Source organism: Salmo trutta, chromosome 11 (assembly GCF_901001165.1).
Source record: "Salmo trutta chromosome 11, fSalTru1.1, whole genome shotgun sequence".
Lineage (NCBI taxonomy): Eukaryota > Metazoa > Chordata > Actinopteri > Salmoniformes > Salmonidae > Salmo > Salmo trutta.
The window spans coordinates 8488479-8509214 of record NC_042967.1 but is presented as its reverse complement, the minus strand read 5'-3'; the positions used below and the strand labels follow the sequence as shown (position 1 = coordinate 8509214).

Below are 20736 nucleotides of genomic sequence, written 5' to 3'. Positions count from 1 at the left end.
TGGAAAGAGCCGGAATGCCCATCACTGGAAGCCAGGCCCATCCTCTGGGGAGCCAGGCTCAGCCAATCCAAATGAGTTTCTCCCCAAAAAAGGGCTTTATTACAGACAGAAATACTCCTAAATTTCATCAGCTGTCTGGGTGGCTAGTCTCAGACAATCCCACAGGTGAAGAAGCCGGATGTGGAGGTCCTGGGCTGGCGTGGTTACACGTGGTCTGCGGTTGTGAGGCCGGTTAGACGTACTGCCATATTCTCTAAAACGACGTTGGAGGTGGCTTATGGTAGAGAAATTAACATTAAATTCTCTGGCAACAGCTCTGGTGGACGTTCCTGCAGTCAGCATACCAATTGCACGCTCCCTCAAAACTTGAGACATCTGTGGCATTGTGTTGTGGATAAAACTGCACATTTTAGAGTGTCCTTTTATTGTCCCCAGCACAAGGTGCTCCTATATAGTGATCATGCTGTTTAATCAGCTTCTTGATATGCCACACCTCTCAATAGGGTGTGTTCGTAAATTCAATCTGGAATGCCAAAGTGTGCTCTGGGTGTTCATAAATTCAGAGGGTTTCGCTCTGGAGCGTTCACACAGGACGCTGTGGTCGAAGAGTAGGGTTGATCCGAGCGTTCTGACCTCAACGGCAGTAATGCACCTAAGCTAACCGGCTAACGTTGGCTACCTGGCTAGCTACTTCCAGACACACATGAGAGAACACCTCACTCTGACCATTTTACTCGCCCTAGCAGAGATGGTTAGGCTGTTTTCCTTTTATCCAGAGCGTTGGTGACTAACTCTGTTGCTGGCAACAATTTAATTACGCTTTTTTTTTTGCCTACGTTTACTGACATCGGCCATATTCAACGGCTGTTGAGCGTTCGTAAATTCATCAGTTATTCTGCGCTCTGGCACACTCAGACGAGAGTGCTCTGAAATCGGAATAGATAGCCAGAGTGAATTTACAAACGCACCCATAGTGTGGGCATGGGCAGACGTTCCAATTGGAGGATGCATTTTATGCATATTCTATAAACGGTCGGTACAAACGTTGATTGAGGAAATTATTACGTCATTGGCATATTTTTGGGGGGCGCTCCCTCACCTAAAAAAAACTGCACAACACCACTACTTGTAACCTTAACGTTTTTTCAACAGACTATCGTATTTGTTGATTTAATCCGACGTTATTCATATGAGTAATCTAGGAATTTCACGAGTTAATGGACACGAGAAAACAGCAACTCCACAGATCGCAATGACACTCTATAAACAGTACCGTGTTTCAAAGAACAGCACGCATACCCTTTTCATTTAACCACACCATTTGAGCTATGACGCCTACCAATAAGATCCTTTCTCTTTAGTGTAAACGGAAGTGATCAAAAACTATTTCCACGTTAGCATTGTTATTTAGACGTTTATCATCACCATGGAATATCAGTACTTTAACTGTATAGCGTCACATACTTACCCAATGTAGTTTTTGATTCGCGTTAATGCCAGGACTTGGTTAATATATATTATTTAGGTAACGCTAACTAGGTATAGTAGCTGATCACGTTAGCTAACAATGGCTAACTGTAACGATATGGTTTTTCACACTCAAATAGCCTCCATTATGGAGGTGCTAGCGAATGCAGCCGTGGCAGAGATCTGTAAACTCGTAGACGACGACTATGCAGTGTTTCGTTTGGAAATAACTCAAAGCCAGAAAGAAAACAGGACATTGCGGAGGAAACTACAGCTCCTGGAACTGAAGGTGGCACGGGAGCGCGCAGAGGGGACAATGCGAGAGCGCGTCCTCGCCAGTCGTCCCAGTAGTGTCAAGTTCGTCGACCGATACAGAGGAATGGAAAGAGGTACATTTTGCAGAAGGCTGTCGCCGTTCATAAAGTTAATTGCCCCTTTCCTCCCTGCACATGTGTTCAGATGTTACCAGGAATTGGGTTTTGGTCAGTTTTTGAATGGTATGCAATATTTCAAATTCCCTGATTACTAGCCATCTAGCGCAAAGATTCAATATCATACTCTAAACAAATGCACACGACTTTTGGATGCAGAATAAAAGTAGGTCACCTTGCCATACCGACCCTACCATTACTATTGTTTACAATGAGCTGCACTGGGGCTCCAATCATGGTTAGTAAGTGTAAATAATATTTTATTCAACATGCTGGCTTGTAGAGACTATTGTGTCTTTTTTGGGGGGCTCCAATATTGTTTACATTAAGACACCAGCACGAGATATGGGTCGGAAAACGTACCTCAATGCAGGGATAGGATATGCCACTGTACTCCAAATTTGACCTTGTCTTGTTTTGTACGCTTTGTAAAAATAATAAAACGCAGAACTACAGGATGTTTCTTAACATAACTCTTTATTAACTAGCTACAACTACATGTTCGCCTATCTCCAACCACGATCAACTGAAGATGCCCTAACCGTCTGGGTGGTCTTAACCAATCACTGCACAGTAGGATACGGCGGTAAAATGCATCCAATTATAATTCAGTATGTATTCACATATGAATATTACATCCCCCTTCTTTTAAAACAAAATACAAATGTTTACATATTCTAAGCTTTTCTTTTGAATACATGCTCTGTAGTTTGAACTCAAGGTAAGTAACCATTTATATTGCATAATACACCAACTGAATCAACAGACTCTGAAACAATGATCCAACATACTGTTACTTTTAGAACAAGGGATTCTCAGCAACTCAGCTTTCACTGTAGAAATGACATCTTAACATTTCAAACAAATACGATACCAAAGCATTTCAAGTGAACTTTCAATAACAAGTTTACAGTCTGGAACTCTTTTAGGGCAGCGATCTGCCTACACCCTTTGACATTTCACAGGTCGAGGACAGCTCTGGGCTTGACCTCTCTTCCTGACCTTGTGCGATATGATGTTGAGCATGCTTCTGTGTCAGTCAACAGCTCTTGTGGTGTTGCAGGTAAGTATGGTGTATGTTGTGCTGTGTGTGTGTTTAGTCCATCACGTTCTCTTTCAGGGGAACAGTTCATCTCATCAGTGTGTTGTTCTTTTGTGTTCAGTAAGTGACAGCGATTGCGGCGGTACACTGCTCCTTCTGCTGTGCGGACGTGATATGAACGTTCAGTGTCAGCTGGCTGGATGACGACTGCTGGTTTCCAGAGGCCATGCTCCTGGATTCTAACTGACTCTCCGTCGATCAGTGGTGGCAGTGGTCTAGCTGACCTGTCGTAGTATCGCTTTTGTTGTTGTTGTCTCTGTGCACGTTTTCCATGCATTTCATTGTAGCTGACGACCTCAGGTTGCAGCTGCTGGTTGGTGCTGGGAAGGGTTGAGCGAAGTCTGCGGCTCATCAACAGCTGGGCTGGTGATTTGAAGTTGTCAACTGGAGTGTTGCGGTATTCAAGGAGACTGAGATAGGGGTCTGTCTCGTCTGCTTTTGCTTTGTCCATGAGTGATTTAGCAATCTGCACAGATTTTTCAGCAAGGCCATTACTTTGAGGGTAATGTGGGCTTGTGGTGACATGTGTGAACTCCCATGCTTTTGTGAAGGATTCAAACTCATTTGATTTGTAACAGGGCCCATTGTCAGATATTAAAGTCTCTACAATGCCATGCCTGGCAAAGGCTGCTTTTAGCTTGTGTATCACAGCTGCAGATGTGGTGCTGTGAAGCTTGTCGAGTTCGAAGTATCTGCTGTAGTAGTCCACTGTTACGATGTAGTCCTCGTTGTTCCAAGTGAACAGATCGGTTGCCACGACCTGCCAGGGTCGGTCTGGGATACAGTGAGGTAACATTGGCTCTTTGGTGTTTGAGGGGCGTCTTTCAAGACAGATGGTGCATCTACCAACAATGTCCTCTATTTGTTTGCACATTCCAGGCAAAAACATAATGTCCCGTGCTCTCTGTTTGCACTTTTCCATGCCCATGTGTCCAGCATGGATCTTTGTCAAAATCTCTTCTCTGAGACTGGTAGGAATAATGATTTTCTCTCCTTTGAAAATGATTCCGTTGATCTGTGATAGTTCATCACGATGGTTCCAGAATTCTGAGACGCTCTGAGGGCATTTTCTCCTCTCCTCAGGCCATCCATCCTGTATGACTTCCCTCAGCTGTGTGAGTTGAGAGTCCTTTCCTGTTTCTGCTTGGATCTCCTTCAGTTTTGTGTCACTAACTGGTAAGTTGCTGTACACAGTGTGTACTTGCATGTCCATGCCTTCACTGAGGCTGCTGTCCTTGTAGGTAAGAAACTTCCTGGAGAGTGTGTCTGCGACAGGGATGTCTTTGCCTGGACGGTGAGTGATTGTGAAGTCGTATTTTTGTAGTTGAAGGATCATTCTCTGTAGTCTTGGCGGGGCTGCAGCTAGTGGTTTCCTCATGATTGACTCAAGGGGCTTGTGGTCGGATTCCACAATGACTTGTCGTCCATATACGTACTGATGGAAACGTTTACATCCGAACAGAATGGCATAGAGCTCCTTTTCAATTTGAGCGTAGTTGATTTCACAGTCTGTGAGAGATTTGGAAGCGTAGCCGATGGGCTTTCCTTCTTGCAGTAGCACTGCACCTAGTCCATACTTCGACATGTCCACTTGGAGTCTGAGCTCTTTGTTGGGGTCGTAGTAGGCAAGGATTGGTCCTGGTTCTCTCGTGATCAAGTCTTTCACATTCTGGAAAGCAATGTCGTGTTGCTTGTCCCAAATAAACTCACTGGACTGCTTTAGCAGTTGACGCAGGGGTGCATTAGCATTGGAGAGGCTGGGTGCGAACTTGGATAAGTAGTTGACCATGCCAAGCACTGTTTCCAGCTCTGCACGGTTTTTTGGTGGCTCCATTTCTTTTATGGCTGAGATCTTCTGTGGATCTGGCTTGATTCCATTCGCTGTGAGAAGATGTCCGAAGTAGCTGACCTCTGTAGCGCCGACTGTGCTCTTCTCTGGGTTGAGCCGGACTCCTCTCTCGCGGGATCTTTGCAGCATCGCGCGGAGGTTTCGGTCGTGCTCCTCTTTGGTTCGACCATAGACAAGGATGTCATCCACAATTGCCACAACTCCGTCGAGGCCTTCGTATACTTCGTCGATCTTTCGCTGAAACTCGTCTTGGGCTGAGATAATCCCAAAAGGCAGGCGACGGAACCTGTAGCGTCCAAACGGTGTGTTGAATGTTGTGAGCTTAGATGACTCTTCTGTGAGCTTGATAGCCCAGTAGCCTGATCTAGCGTCCATGACACTGAAGTAGTGTGCTCCCGCTAGCTTGTGTGTGATGCCATCTAGCGTCGGTAAAGGGTAATGGGGCCGTTTGATAGCCTTGTTCAAGTCTCTTGGGTCGAGGCATACCCGGAGCTTGCCTGTGTGTGGTTTCTCCACCACCACTAACGCGTTTACCCAGTCGGTCGGTTCTGTAACCTTGGTGACTATGTCAGATTGTTCCATGCTCTCCAACTCTTTCTTCAGACGGGCACGGAGAGCAAGGGGAATCTTTCTCGGGGGGTAGACCACAGGGGTTGCGTCTGGGTCAAGGTGAATGGTATATTCTCCTGGGAATAATCCTATTCCTGTAAAGACATCAGCAAACTCCTCCAGTACATTTCCTGTCTCTACTGGTGCTGTTACTGATAAAACTAGCTTGATGAGGTCCATGTCTAAACATGCTTTAAGACCTAGCACTGCAGGTGCTCTAGTGTCAACAACGTAAAAGTCCAACATCATGTCACTTTCCTTGTATTTGCATTTGAAAGTGCATGTGCCTTTTACTGGGAGCTGTTCACCACCATAACCAGTCAGTCTGCGCATGGTGGGCTGTAGCTCGCACTCAGATGTCAAGCTGCGGTACTTATTCAGAGGAATAATGTTTACTTGTGCACCAGTGTCTAGTTTGAACTTTAGCTTTGTGCCTTGTGTTCCTATCTCAATGTCAGCAAAGGCTTGCTCTGTCTCTGATATGTGACTTTTTTGTGTCACTGAATCAATAAACAGTTCATTATCATTTGACTCTTTGATTGACATTTCATCTTCACTCACTGTGTGTACTGTTTTTCCACGGTAAGCTCTGCACACTTTTGCAAAGTGATTCCATTTACCACATTTAGTACACTGTTTGCCTTTAGCTGGGCAATTTCCTTGTTCGCCATGGACTTTGTATCCACAATATCCACATGTTTTGGGGCGTTTTGAGTCTGTGTCGCTCTGTTTTGGAGTTATGTCTCTCTCCGTTCTGAAACGCGCTCTCTGGGCACCGGAGGTGTGCTTTGATGTCTGCCTGACTGCGTGCACTGCTTGTTCACGTGATGCGCTCGTGCTGCGGCGCGAAATGGTTTTCATCTGAGCCTGTGCTAGCTCGTGAGATCTGGCTATGTCGATAGCTTTGTCCCACTTTTGACACCATGTCTTGTTTTGTACGCTTTGTACAAATAATAAAACGCAGAACTACAGGATGTTTCTTAACATAACTCTTTATTAACTAGCTACAACTACATGTTCGCCTATCTCCAACCACGATCAACTGACGATGCCCTAACCGTCTGGGTGGTCTTAACCAATCACTGCACAGTAGGATACGGCGGTAAAATGCATCCAATTATAATTCAGTATGTATTCACATATGAATATTACAGACCTTTAATGGGATTCCAGCCGCATACAAGCCTAAGATCACCATGCGCAATGCCAAGCGTCGGCTGGAGTGGTGTAAAGCTTGCCGACATTGGACTCTGGAGCAGTGGAAGCATGTTCTCTGGAGTGATGAATCAAGCTTCACCATCTGGCAGTCCGATGGACAAATCTGGGTTTGGCGGATGCCAGGAGAATGTTACCTGCCCGAGTGCAGAGTGCCAACTGTAAAGTTTGGTGGAGGAGGAATAATGGTCTGGGGCTGTTTTTCATGGTTTGGGCTAGACCCCTTAGTTCCGCTGAAGGGAAATATGAATGCTACAGCATACAATGACATTTTAGACGATTTTGTTCTTCCGACTTTGTGGCAACAGTTTGGGGAAGGCCCTTTCCTATTTCAGCAGGGCAATGCCCCGTGCACAAAGCGAGGTCCAAACAGAAATGGTTTGTCAAGATCGGTATGGAATAACTTGACTGGCCTGCACAAAGCCCTGACCTCAACCCCATCGAACACCTTTGGGATGAATTGGAACACCAGGCCTACTCGCCCAACATCAGTGCCCGACCTCACTAATGCTCTTGTGGCTGAAATTGAATGGAATAATGTCCCCGCAACAATGTTCGAACATCTAGTGGAAAGCCTTCCCAGAAGTGTGGAGCAGCACAGGGGGACCAACTCCATATTAATCGAAATGATTTTGGAGTGAGATGTTAGACGAGCAGGTCCACATACTTTTGTGGACACAGCCAACATGACATGCAATTCCATTATGGCTGCTGTGGCTACTGCTAGCTAGCGTGAGGACAAAAATGGCAGTTTTCTGGGAAAACTAACAGTATTTCAATCTTCTCGATGGAGCAGTGTGGATAAAGGTCAAATCTGGAGTACTGCACTGTTGTACGGACCCATATCTCGTGCCGGCTCCATGGTGTCTTAATGTAACCATGAAAAGATGCAGTAGTCTCTACAAGCCAGAATGTTTATTAAAATGATATTTACACTTTACCGGTTGTTCATGCTGTTGGTCCTTTTGGCAGTAGGAGATAGGGTATCCACAGGAAAGGGTTGTTTACCCTACTTTTTGCGGCGCTGGTAGGTTCTGTCGCTTGTATTTTCAACCTCTTGACACGAACGTTGACCGGAGCACATTTCCTCGCAATCAGCTGGAAGTAATTGCCGTTCGGTTATGCTGGGCCATATTGTGCAAGTGTTTGTCAAGTGCGATTTGCATCAGTAGGTCGGGTTGATGACACGTCCCTGTGGATATTTTGTACCGGATTACCTCCGACATAGGGACAAAATCAGCGGACAACAAGTAAAGTAAGTTGAAATGAAGTTTGTTCAATATTCTGACTTGTAACGGGACTGTTCGGGAATGCTGAGCCTCCATGTTAGAGACGAGTGGGGAAGTATTTCACCCTCAGATTCTAAAAGAGGCTATTGTAACCAGAGCCATTGATTTTTGGCTTGTCATACGCTTACACTGTTATATTAAGCAGGAGTTTCATACAAGCCTTAAAATGAGAACTCCCCCGTGTTCTGCAACGAAATTGCATCCTTCGCCCCTCATGCAGAACTGTTTTTCCCCCCAATCACTTTCTCAGGTGAAGGAAGTCTCACTGAAGACCACAGGAGCTTTGTGAAGCCAGCGGGACACAATACATGGAAAGATGACCAACCAATCACTGTTGATGAGGGGAGTGGAACCTCAACCCAGCACATTATCGTGATAGAGGTTAGTGTCATAGTGTTGCATAAAAATTACAGTTACTTTGTAAATCTAATGTGGGCCGTTTATTTCGAAAGGTTCCCCTCAGCTATTCACTTGTTTATCTGCCATAGGGGAGCTTTTGAGAGTTCCCTATGACATTGTTATCCAATTCTACTAATTTACCGGTAATAACCTCCTCTCTTTTTGTGTCAGTCTGCAGATGCAGAGACTGCAGGTCCTGGGGTCAAGATGGAGAGGTCTGAAGGAGAGGAAGACCCACAGCACAGCACAGACATCCAGACTGGAACACCCTCTGTAGCCATGGAGGACCCCACCACCGCCTCAGCGCAGCCCAGGACCCGAAGCAGCATCACTGAGGTCAGTGGAACGCCGAACGCCGTCCTCAAGTCAGTAACAGACACCAATACTTTAACTGTAACAAAAAGGCTCTTACACACAGGATCTGACCACAGATCAGACCCAGAGAGACTGGGGTTGGGGACACTGGGCTGTCCTCCTGCTCCCGGTTCAGAGTACTTACCCGTATTTCACCAGAGCCAAAGAACGGTTAATTCCCGTGGAGATGGTGATGTGTTAGACACTGGTGGTGATGATCCGTCTTGTTCTTACGCTACAGAGATGGACCCTGGCAACATATCCTTGGGTTTAGAGACACAAACTGATCTATCTAGAGGGGACTGGAACCGGTACAGTAGTAGTGTATACTCTGAAGGGTGCCTAGATAAGAAAGGGGAGGTTATAATCATAGATGAGGTGACTGTGAAAGTGGAGGGTGACGCTTCTCCCACATGGAATGCAGATGGTCACCTAGGAGACGGACAGTCACAGGGCAGAGATTTCTTAGATTACAGGGAAAGCTTAGACACAAATCCAAACGTCGTGACCCACTCTCCTATACACGAGTTCAGGGATCGCGACCCAGTGTCCACATCGATGGGGCCTTCCGATTCACCCAGCCATGACCTTTTCGATCAGGTATTGAACTCAAACGATAGGGCTAGAGCCCAGGCTCATGGAGTGGGAGCCACATCAGGCAATGTTAAAGAGAAACGGTTCCTCTGCATGTTCTGTAACAAAGGCTTCAGCTGCCTCCAGAAGGTGGAGATCCACCAGAGGGTCCACACAGGGGTGAAACCCTTCAGCTGTACCCAGTGTCATATGTGCTTCGCCCAGGCTCGTGACCTGAAGAGACACCAGAGGGTCCACACAGGTGAGAAACCCTACAGCTGTCCCCAGTGTGAGAAGAGGTTCTCCCGCCAGGACCATCTGAAGATGCACCTGAAGGTCCACACGGGAGAAAGGCCATTCGCCTGTACGCACTGCGGGAAGAGGTTCTCAGAGAGGAGCTACCTCAGGATACACCAGCAGAAAAAACATTCCACTCTATAACATAGAAAGTAACCATTCCACTCAATAGCTTCTGATGTTTAGATCAAACTCTGCATTAAAGACAAAGATTACTTTTCATTGTTGTCAGCAGAATAGATCCATAGATGTGTTTGGAATAACGAGAGGAACAGATATCAGTGTTGAATATTCCTGGGTAGAATACTGCATCCAGACATTGTGATATATAAGGCATATATAAGCCTAAAAAGTCTGTTACATATTGTGTTTGCACTGTTTAGGTTATATGATGTTCACAAATGCCTATTTAATTACTTGCATTCAACTACCTAATTTTTTTCCCAAGACACTTTTCATGAGACAATGAATGCAATTTATCAAGTTCATTCAGATTATTAGTTGAGATGTGTATGTGTGGTTTTCATATGGTGTATTTAAAACTTGTTTATGTTCAATAAACACAAAATGGAACTTTTCATTCTAAGACTTTCATTTAGACTCTTAGTATACATCACATCTGATCTCACCCTATTCTGCATACACACGATATTATAACCAATATACACTTACTAAATATACCCAAACACCTACTGTACACGTCAACATAGTTTAAGGTTTGTCTGATGACTTTTAACTTATCATAGCTGACTTGTTTTTACCCACATCATCATATTTATGTCCCATGATGGGTTTAAAAAAAAAAAAGAGTCATTCTGTACAGTATAGGACTCAAACGTAGTGGGGAACATAAGCAACAATTTAAATGTAAATATTTTCTGCGGCTCAAAATGTGTATCAGCCAATTAAAATGTTTGATTTACTTGCAGATGACAAAACGCTAAATTGTAGCTGGTCTCATCAGATTATATCCTGGAACAAGTTCTGCATCAGCCAATTAAAATCGTCAACATAGTTGGACGTGTTCCAACACTTATTAATTGAAGTGTCCTGAACATACCTCAGTCCAACTGCACGTTCTGATCATCAAAGTAACTATCATGTGTATTTGACTGACTGATCAAATTGCTCTCTGTGTAAATTGCCGAGTCTGCGTAATTGACGCAGATTGTGGCAAGGCTTCGAATCTCAATAAGTCCCCCCCCCCCTTTTTAAATGTAGATTTACATGTATTGTGTTAGTGTGTTGAAAAGGGACGTAGCCAACAGCTTGAAAATTAAGAGCTCTCTCTTAAGCGTTGCATACAAACATACTGCTATTTGTGCATCTAACTTTCTTACAGTGTGTTTGTAAATTCAATCTGGAGTGCCAGAGTGCCCTCTGGGCATTTGTAAATTCAGAGCATTGTCAAGCACCCAAGCTAACCTTCATTTAACTAGGCAAGTCAGTTAAGAACAAATTCTTATTTTACAATGACGGCCTACCCCGGCCAAACCTTCCCCTAACCCAGACGACGCTGGGCCAATTGTGTGCTGCCCTATGAGACTCCCAATCACGGCCGGTTGTGATACAGCCCGGGATCAAACCAGGGTCTGTAGTGATTCCTCTAGCACTGAGATGCAGTGTCTTAAACTGTTGCGCCACTTGGGAGCCCGAAAATGAGAGAACACCTCACTCTGACCATTTTACTCTCCCTAGCAGAGTTGGTGACTGTAACTGTGCTCATGGCCAAAATTTAATTATGCTTTTTCGCTGAGGTTTACTGACACCGGCCATATTCAAGGGGTGTTGAGTGTTTGTAAAATTGTCAGTTATTCTGCGCCTTTGCACACTCAGAGGAGAGTGCTCTGAAATCGGAGTAAATAGCCAGAGTGAATTTACGAACGCACCCTTAGTCCTGAATGAATCGTGAATAATGATGAGTAAGAAAGTTACAGATGTAGAAATATCATACCCCCAAGACATGCTAACCTCTCACCATTACAATAACGGGGGAGGTGAGCATTTGGGGGTGTATGATATTTGTGCGTGTAACTTTCTCACTCATCATTATTCATGATTCATTCAGGATTATCCGTAATCATTGTAGCATCCATATTAATGTAGATGTGTTTAGAAACATATTCTATTCTTATTTACAATAAAAGTGACTCAAATGACACAATACATTATTTACCATTCATTTCTATTGGGCACAAAATTCTCTGAAACACAACCAAAATAAACATTAATGCATCCAACAAGTTTGTAGAGTCATTCATTGCGCGCTAGGAATATGGGAACAAATAATACACTTTTGAATACTTTAATACACATAAGTGAGGGGACTATGTACAAAAGGTGCTCTAATTTCTAAACGGTTCACCCGATATGGATGACAATAACCTTAAATAAAATCTATCAGTCTTCACTTTAACCTCAGTCGTGTGTTCAGGTGCCACAAAGGGAGTCCTCTGAAAATTACAGTTGGCTCAGAACAGGGCAGCACGGCTGGCCCTTAAATGTACAAGGAGAGCTAACATTAATAATATGCATGTCAATCTCTCATGGCTCAAAGTGGAGGAGAGATTGACTTCATCACTACTTGTTTTTGTAAGAAGTGTTGACATGCTGAATGCACCGAGCTGTCTGTTTAAACTACTAGCACACAGCTCGGACACCCATGCATACCCCACAAGACATGCCACCAGAGGTCTCTTCACAGTCCCCAAGTCCAGAACAGACTATGGGAGGCACACAGTACTACATAGAGCCATGACTACATGGAACTCTATTCCACATCAGGTAACTGATGCAAGCAGTAGAATCAGATTAAAAAAATAAAAAAAGATAAATATACACCTTATGGAACAGCAGGGACTGTGAAGAGACACAGACGCACATACATGGATGTTGTATTGTTAATATGTGATCGTGGAGTAGTGGCCTGAGGGAACACACTAAATGTATTGGGTAAAGTGTTATGAAATGTAAATGTCATGTAATATTTAAATTGTATATAACTGCCTTAATGTTGCTGGACTCCAGGAAGAGTAGCTGCTGCATTGGCAAGAACTAATGGGGATCCATAATAAATACAAATAGTTATTGTATCATTTCAAATCCAAAGTGCTGGAGTACAGAGCCAAAACAACAAAAATTGGCCCAATACGTTTGGAGCTCACTGTACTTCAGGGAAGTGTTTGATGCCCTCCCAGCTCCTATCCCTCCACTCTCGCCAATAACCACCATTGAAACTTAACTATAATGGCAAACAAGGAATAATAATGACTTTACCTCCTAATTTGTCCAGAACTCTTATTCATTTTACAGCAGGTTTTCAAGTTACAAAAGTAAATCAAATTACATTGTAGTATAGATTAATCCTTTTTTCCTCTTTTCCAAGCCAAGCTTGTCCCTCAAAACCTCCCCATCCCAGTCCCCCCCCCCCCCCAGCCAAGCCAAGCTCATCACACCCTCCCCCCTTTACCCCCCCGAGCCAAGCCAAGCTCATCACACCCTCCCCCCTTTACCCCCCCCCCAGCCAAGCCAAGCTCATCACACCCTCCCCCCTTTATTCCACCCAAGCCAAGCTCGTCACACCCTCCCATCCTTGCCAAGCTTGTCACAACCTCCCATCCTTGCCAAGCTTGTCACAACCTCCCATCCTTGGACACCCTTACCCACCCAAGCCAAGTTTGTCCCAACCTCCCGTCTTTTTCTACCCTCCCTTCTTCTCAGATACATTTACATACATCGACTTACTCATCCATTCACACATACCCTATGCATCCACACATCCATTCACTCCCGCTTCACACGTATTAATTCACCCTCCTTCACACTCCCATTCATATGAACAGACACACAAACATACACCCACACACACACACATCCATAGAACAGTTGGTTCCACTTTATTTGAAGGTTTGGTAAAGCCTTGATATAGGGTTCATAAGCACTGCATAAATGGTCCAAAAATCTTTAATCGTATTTCATGCTGTATAAAAGATGTATAAATATGTCAAACAGTTATGCCACATTATGAATCTTTATAGAGCATGATATACGGTTATAGATGAGATGCTTCACAAATATGTAGTGTTATTACGCCTATATGAAGGCTTTATGAAGCTATCATAAGATGCACTTTAAAAAAAGCTGGACCAAATAGTTATTGACATACATGCTATATTTCCTCTTTTGTATTATATTTTCATTGTCCATGTAGCCCATTGACATCGGCTACTTCTATCGTTACTTCCTAGAGAAGAATAGTTACTTTGGGAAAGTAGATTATAGATTTTAATGGGGGAGGGGGAAATAATATTATCTCAATTTTGTGTCGCCGCGCCGCTTTACCAACTGATTGGTTTGCATTTGTACATAACTGACCACTCAAGCTTTCCCATTCGCTTGGGGATATATTGATCTATTTGATTTTAGAGACTTAATTTAAACTTTGTTGTCTGCCTTCTACATATAACGACATTTTTGTCAGTACAAAACAGAGCTAGTCACACCTGTCATAACTCTCCTGTGAAGATCTGAAGGATCAGGGTACAGTGGGTCCTCTCTACAGCGCCCTCTCTCTCCTGCAGAGGTAGAGGGGGACGCTTTATGTTGGTCGTAAAATACTCTGCTTCTGGACTCTGTAGTATCGAGATTGGAATGTGACTGTGGAACACAGAGACACTTGGACATCAAAAGGTTGAATAATTGAACAGTATTTCTGTATTCCAAGCAGTTGGAGTGGTCCGTTGACACTTAAGGAACAGTCATGTCGAGTTTGTTTCATTTGGTGACATCATGAAGGACAGGAGACACACATTCTTTGTTTGTATACACTTCTCAATTATGGGGTTTGCATCTGAATGTTGTATAAAATGAATGATTAAGCATAAGAATACTTTTGGAAAGATAACAATGTGATCTTAGTCTTCTAAATGAGAATTGATTTTCATAGTAACTTATGATCAGTCAGTGGCCACGCTCCTGTGAGCATAGACACTACACGGCATCATGGAACGCCCCCTTTTCTACTCCTGTATAAAACCACCCGTGACAACATTTACATTAGACCAGAAAACATGGAAGCTGTCTCTATATGTTGAAATGGTTGGCAACCCTACCAAAGGACAGGACCAGAGAACATGGAGATCATTCCCACGATGAAATGGCTAAGAAATCTACAAACTAAAGAACAATTATTCAGGCTGCAGCTGTTTAAGTACTTAAGTCTGGTAAATGCAACCGGTCAAATGACCGAATGGTACTCTGACGTATCCATTATAACATGCTACAACCAGAGATTTTGACAAACCAGAGACTTTCTGTCGACAATCTATCCAGCAGACAGACTGGCGATCGCAGAGAGGGACAACAAAGGCATACACTTGTAAATATGTAAATTGCCATTTATTTTCGAATGAGCGGTTGTTCATGTTCAAAGTATTAGCATTTCCATGAGTGTAGTTATCAACTCTGAATTTCCCGCTCTTAAGCTTTCCCCACCCCTTTCCTTTGTCTACCAAGCCATCATATTGGCTTAACCCACTAGGGACTTTTCTTTGTGTCATGTTAGTAACCAATGTATGATCTACTGTGTGTGTGTTTATGTAATTCTGTGATTGATTAGTTAGTTAGTTAGTAAGTAAATAAATAAGCCATTTTGTATATCACTGATTCATGATTTATGATGATAGGGTTCGTGCAGATACCCAAGGGTTTGCGACATTCAGGAATGAGACTGATGAGATAATAATACATTAATATACGACTGTAATCGATAAGATAATAAAATATCTGAAGAGTTATATTCGGGAAATTGCAACTCTATAAACAACATTTTCCCGTGGTGCCCCAACTTCCTAGTTAATTACTATTCCGTGATTAAACAAATCAGATCAGCACGATTAGATCAGATTAAACGATTAGATCAGCACTCCTACTCTGAGACTCTGTAGATATTGGCCGAGGTCTTGAATAATTTTGTGGGACAATGGCTTTTAAATGATCAAACCATTAAAGAGTGTCAAGTAATCAAATCAACTAACACGTTTGCATAGTATAAAATAAATTGACATGTTTGCACAGTACTCATAGAAATCCCTCATTGCCCAATCAGAAGATGCTACATAGCAGGGTGCTTCTATCAGATTTCTTGATCCAACATCATCTCACTCTGTATCTCTTACAGTCAGTAGACATGGAGGATGGGAAGCCTGATCTGTTGCTGGTCAAAGAGGAGACAATAGAAGACGAACCAGAGAGCATTGATCTGCTGAGTGGACTAAAGATGGGGGAGCAAGGTAAGGGAGAAATACACTACCCTTCAAAAATTTGGGGTCACTTATAAATGTCCTTGTTTTTGTAGAAGAAAAAGTCTATTAAAATAACATCAAATTGATCAGAAATACAGTGTAGACATTGTTAATGTTGTAAATGACTATTGTAGCTGGAAACGGCTGATTTTTAATCGAATATCTACATAAGCGAACAGAGGCCCATTATCAGCAACCATCACTCCTGTGTTCCAATGGCACGTTGTGTTAGCTAATCCAAGTTTATAATTTTAAAAGGCTAATTTATCATTAGAAAACCCTTCGGCAATTATGTTAGCACAGCTGAAAACTGTTGTCCTGATTTAAAGAAGCAATACAACTGGCCTTCTTTAGACTAGTTGAGTATCTGGAGTATCAGCATTTGTGGGTTTGGTTACAGGCTCAAAATGGCTAGAAACAAAGAACTTTCTCCTGAAACTCGTCAGTCTATTCTTGTTCTGAGAAATGAAGGCTATTCCATGCGAGAAATTGCCAAGAAACTGAAGCTCTCCTACAACGCTGTGTACTACTCCCTCCACAGAACAGTGCAAATTGGCTCTAACCAGAATAGAAAGAGGAGTGGGAGGCCCCGGTGCACAACTGAGCCAGAGGACTATGTACATTAGAGTGTCTAGTTTGAGAAACAGATGCCTCACAAGTCTTCAACTGGCCTCTGTACAACTTTTATTCTATTAAAAAAAAATCTGCCGTTTCCAATTACAATAGTCATTTTAATGGACAATAAAAAAAAAAAATCCCCTTTTCCTCCCCAATTTTGTGGTATCCAATTGTAGTTACTGTCTTGTCTCATCGCTGCAACTCCCGTACGGACTCGGGAGAGGCGAAGGTCGAGAGCCGTGCGTCCTCCGAAACACAACCCAACCAAGCCACACTGCTTCTTAACACAGCGCGCATCCAACCCGGAAGCCAGCCGCACCAATGTGTCGGAGGAAACACCGTACACCTAGCGACCTGGTCAGCGTGCACTGCGCCCGGCCCGCCACAGGAGTCGCTAGTGCGTGATGGGACAAGAACATCCCTGCCAGCCAAACCCTCCCTAACCCGGACGACGCTAGGCTAATTGTGCGCCGCCCCGTGGGCCTCCCGGTTGCGGCCGGCTGCGACAGAGCCTGGGCTCGAACCCAGAGTCTCTGGTGGCACAGCTAGCACTGCGATGCAGTGCCTTAGACCACTGCGCCACCCGGGAGGCCCCACAAGGACATTTCTAAGTGACCCCCAACTTTTGAACGGGAGTGTACATATAGCCTACATACAGTAATAGATCTTCAATGGGAATAGTGATGCGCCTGGCTATTCTTTTTTTTCTTCATTCATAAAATTAAATCAATGCAGTTTATGTTCACATACAAAAACACACATTATAATGTATGAACTTGACCAGGTAATTGACAACAAAAAAAACTCCATATGTAGAGTTTCTATTCTCTAACCTCTTCCTGCAGGAGACTGGGTGGCCATCTTGGATACCCAGACCGGTGCAGCCAAGAGCCCAGGGGAAAACATCATTGATCAGGGCAGGACCAGAGGCGATATAGTGAAGGTCAGTGGATGGGACAGCGTCCTCAACTCTGGGCTGGGGAACAACACTGTTAACCACAACCAGAAACAGACAGGGGAACACAAAACAACATCCTAATTAGACTCCATGACAACAGACTGGCTGAGACCAGGGCGAGGTGTAGAATTGGTCTGCAGGGACGGGGAGGTGTCCGTATGTGGCGGGAGAGAACAGACACAGACTCTGCTAGTGATGCTCCATCCTGCTCCTATAGTTGTGATTCAGAGAGACTGATGGAGCCTCAGGTTAACCCCCTAACAGGTGCTGCCTTCAGCCTGCCTTCTATAGGATCTATCAACTGGATCATGGACCCTGCGACAACACAGACACTCCCTGGCCTTCATCCTCCTCACACTCTCCTAATGTTAAACCAGACCTCAGAGACAATGCCAGTGCCTCAACACTAAATGGCTATACAAGCCCATTGACAAATGACAGTAGTAGTAATGCTATGAGTAGATCCGGTGGCAAAGAGAAGCTCTTCCTGTGTTCATTCTGTTGAAAAGCCTTCAGTTTACCCAAACAAGTGGAGCTCCACCAGAGGATGAACACCATCTGTGCCGGACCAGTTTCTCACACTCGTTCAACCTGAAGAGGCACCATAGGGTAAACACAAGGGAGAAACCCTACTGCTGCCACAAGTGTGAGAAGAGGTTCTCGCACCAGCAGAAAGTCCAAATGGGAGAGAGGCCATTCGCCTGTACGCACTGCGGGAAGAGGTTCTTAGAGGAGCTACCGCAGGCTACAGCAGCAGAAATAGTATAGTAATGTGTAGTACTAGTTAGTTTGTAGTTCATTCTGTTGCTTTAGGATGAAGTGGAGGTGAACTGAGGAAATAATGAGTATGATGAGGCAGAGGAGATGATATAGTAATGGTTGGTGTGATGGTGTCTGTAAAAATACTTGACTGATGAAGAGTGACAACTATGTCCCTTTAGGTTGATACTGGTGTCTTATAATGAGGAAATAGTGCCCTAATTACTTGATATAAAGTAGTAAAGATGTGTGTAATGTTGAACCTTTTCCAAAGTATTCCAAAATGTATTTAATCAAAGCGAGGGTAGCAGATGTACAGAAAAAGGAAAGTGTTACCATAGTGAGAAAAAATATTCTACTTTTCACATGTATTATTTTGTGCAATAAAAGTAGTGTATGACAATTTTGAAATCAAATACAGTGCTGACTGACTTGGTTATTTTTGTATCATTGCAGGGATTACGTTTCAACACATATGGACATTTAAAAAAATAATAATAATAACTTTTATGGCTCCATATTGTTAGGTACTTGAATCAGTTTTAGACATGGGCTTGACTGTGGTTAAAAGTGTCTTATATAAACCTTTATGCTTTTCTGTACAATCTTTGTTTTCAGTCTGCAGCCCATGAAGACCTGCTGATATCCAGTGTTACTGGTGGGAGAGAGTGGACCTCTGAGGTGGCTGGCCATAAACCCTGGCCCCGGATCAGGACCATGGATCAGGAGCCTTCGCTCTTCCTTCCCGAGTCGGAACCAGGACACAACCGCGAAGTACAGAGACTCCACCACATAGAAAACAACCAGTGGACAGGTGGACTGAACAACCTCAGTCCTGGTGGTCATCAGATAGACAGAGGCTCCAGTCAGGGATCCAGTCTGCAGCCCAGACCCTTCTCTTCACAGTCTCAGTGCAGGGATAAAGCAGGGCCTGGGGCTGATAGAGATATACCCTCCTGTTCCTATGATACAAACACCACAGTATCCATGATGAACAGAGCAGATCACCCTGGGCTTCAGCCTTCACAGAGAGCAGTGGGAGATGCCCCTGGTGGTAGTCTATCAGCAAGTCTGTCTTCTCCTTCAGGTTCTCATCTAATGCCTTGTGACTGGGTTCATAGAAAGCCTGGACCTGGGTCTAGCCTTCCTCAGTTACCTCATAGTTACCCCACAAATACAGACAGGGTCAGGATGGGTGTTCAACACGAGAGGTACCTAGCCTACAACACATCACATAATCCCAACAACATGCAAACAATGGCTAGAGGTCAGGGAGGGAGCTCAAAGACTAACCATCTGAGAGTGGCTCCTGCTTCTACCTCCTCTGGTGTCATTGGGTCACAACATGGGAGGCCGAGCGTTAGGACGGATGCAGAAAAGCCGTATGCCTGCCCCACATGTGGGAAGAATTTTGCTAAAGCAAAATATGTGAAGCAGCACCAGACCATCCACACCAATGAGAGGCCCTTCAAGTGCAAACTATGTTACAAGAGCTTCTCCTTCCTGAGTATCCTTATCAGACATAGGAGTGTCCACAATGGGGAGAAATCGTAGCAGTGTGGCTTGAGATGTACACAGGGGATATCTGGGAACCATTCTTTAGCTGATATTATAGTTATTATGTGAAGTGTCTTTGGGTAAGAGGTTTTTTTGGATTACTAAGTCCCTCAGCATCTGGGCATGATGTCTTTCTCACATGATACAGACTTGTTGTTTGGTGTGCTGGCATTGCCATAACACTGTCATTTAAGTCTAACACTATATTCATCCTTTGAATTTGGTTTTGCCTATGTTCTATTCATAACAAATATAATGTCCCTCTTTTATATAACACCTTTATAACACCCCCTACCCCCAAAAATTATTTGGCATAATCAGGAGGTATCTGTTCCTTTATGTACTAAAAATAGATGATCAAATCGGTTAATGAGAAATTATGTTGTCTTTTTATTTGCTTAAAAATTTGACTTAGTTTCCTTGACTTCCTTCGAACATATTGTCCTTCGAACATATTGTCACAACAATGAGCCTGATATTTCACAGGATGTATAAATGTGAAGCATCCGTTTGGCATTACCACTCACGACCAAATATGGTGATGAGAGGAAGCCCAGTGGTTGGCAGTGAGAGAAAATGGAGCCAGATGGATTTTGGCCGACATTCTGTTAATTTTCTCATCAATTTGATCATTTGATCTCAATACAGTTTTCTGCTTTCAAAACTATAATCTGTTAGGAACAGAGTGGATTAAGTTTGGCAGACTTTACCCTTTCACCAAAAATGTGTAAAAAATGGCGTTCTTTCGAAGGGCGAATTGAGTTATTGCACACGCACACTTCCCAGAGTAGGCGTTCCCTAAGGGAAATCTGCAAATCGTTTATTCATAAAGTATTCAGACGCCTTGACTTTTTCCACATTTTGTTACATCACAGCCTTGTATTAAAAAAAATCCCATCAATCTACACAAAATACCCTATAATGACAAAACCCCAAAAAGTTTTTAGAAATGTTTGC

At 43.7% G+C, this 20736-nt stretch overlaps 2 protein-coding genes across 6 annotated transcripts in view; both read left to right on the top strand.

Moving 5' to 3' along the window:
* LOC115201835 (zinc finger protein 19-like) overlaps positions 1 to 20736 on the top strand; it is a 90454-nt gene that overhangs the window by 50620 nt on the left and 19098 nt on the right. The gene's annotated exons all lie outside the window — the stretch shown is intronic.
* On the top strand, positions 895 to 20449 carry LOC115201847 (uncharacterized). The gene is made up of 6 exons (XM_029765710.1): positions 895 to 1856; positions 8213 to 8343; positions 8533 to 8697; positions 15764 to 15875; positions 17351 to 17448; positions 18841 to 20449. The coding sequence occupies exons 1-6, from the start codon at positions 1568 to 1570 to the stop codon at positions 19774 to 19776; spliced, it is 1731 nt and encodes a 576-aa protein (XP_029621570.1). The 5' UTR covers positions 895 to 1567; the 3' UTR covers positions 19777 to 20449.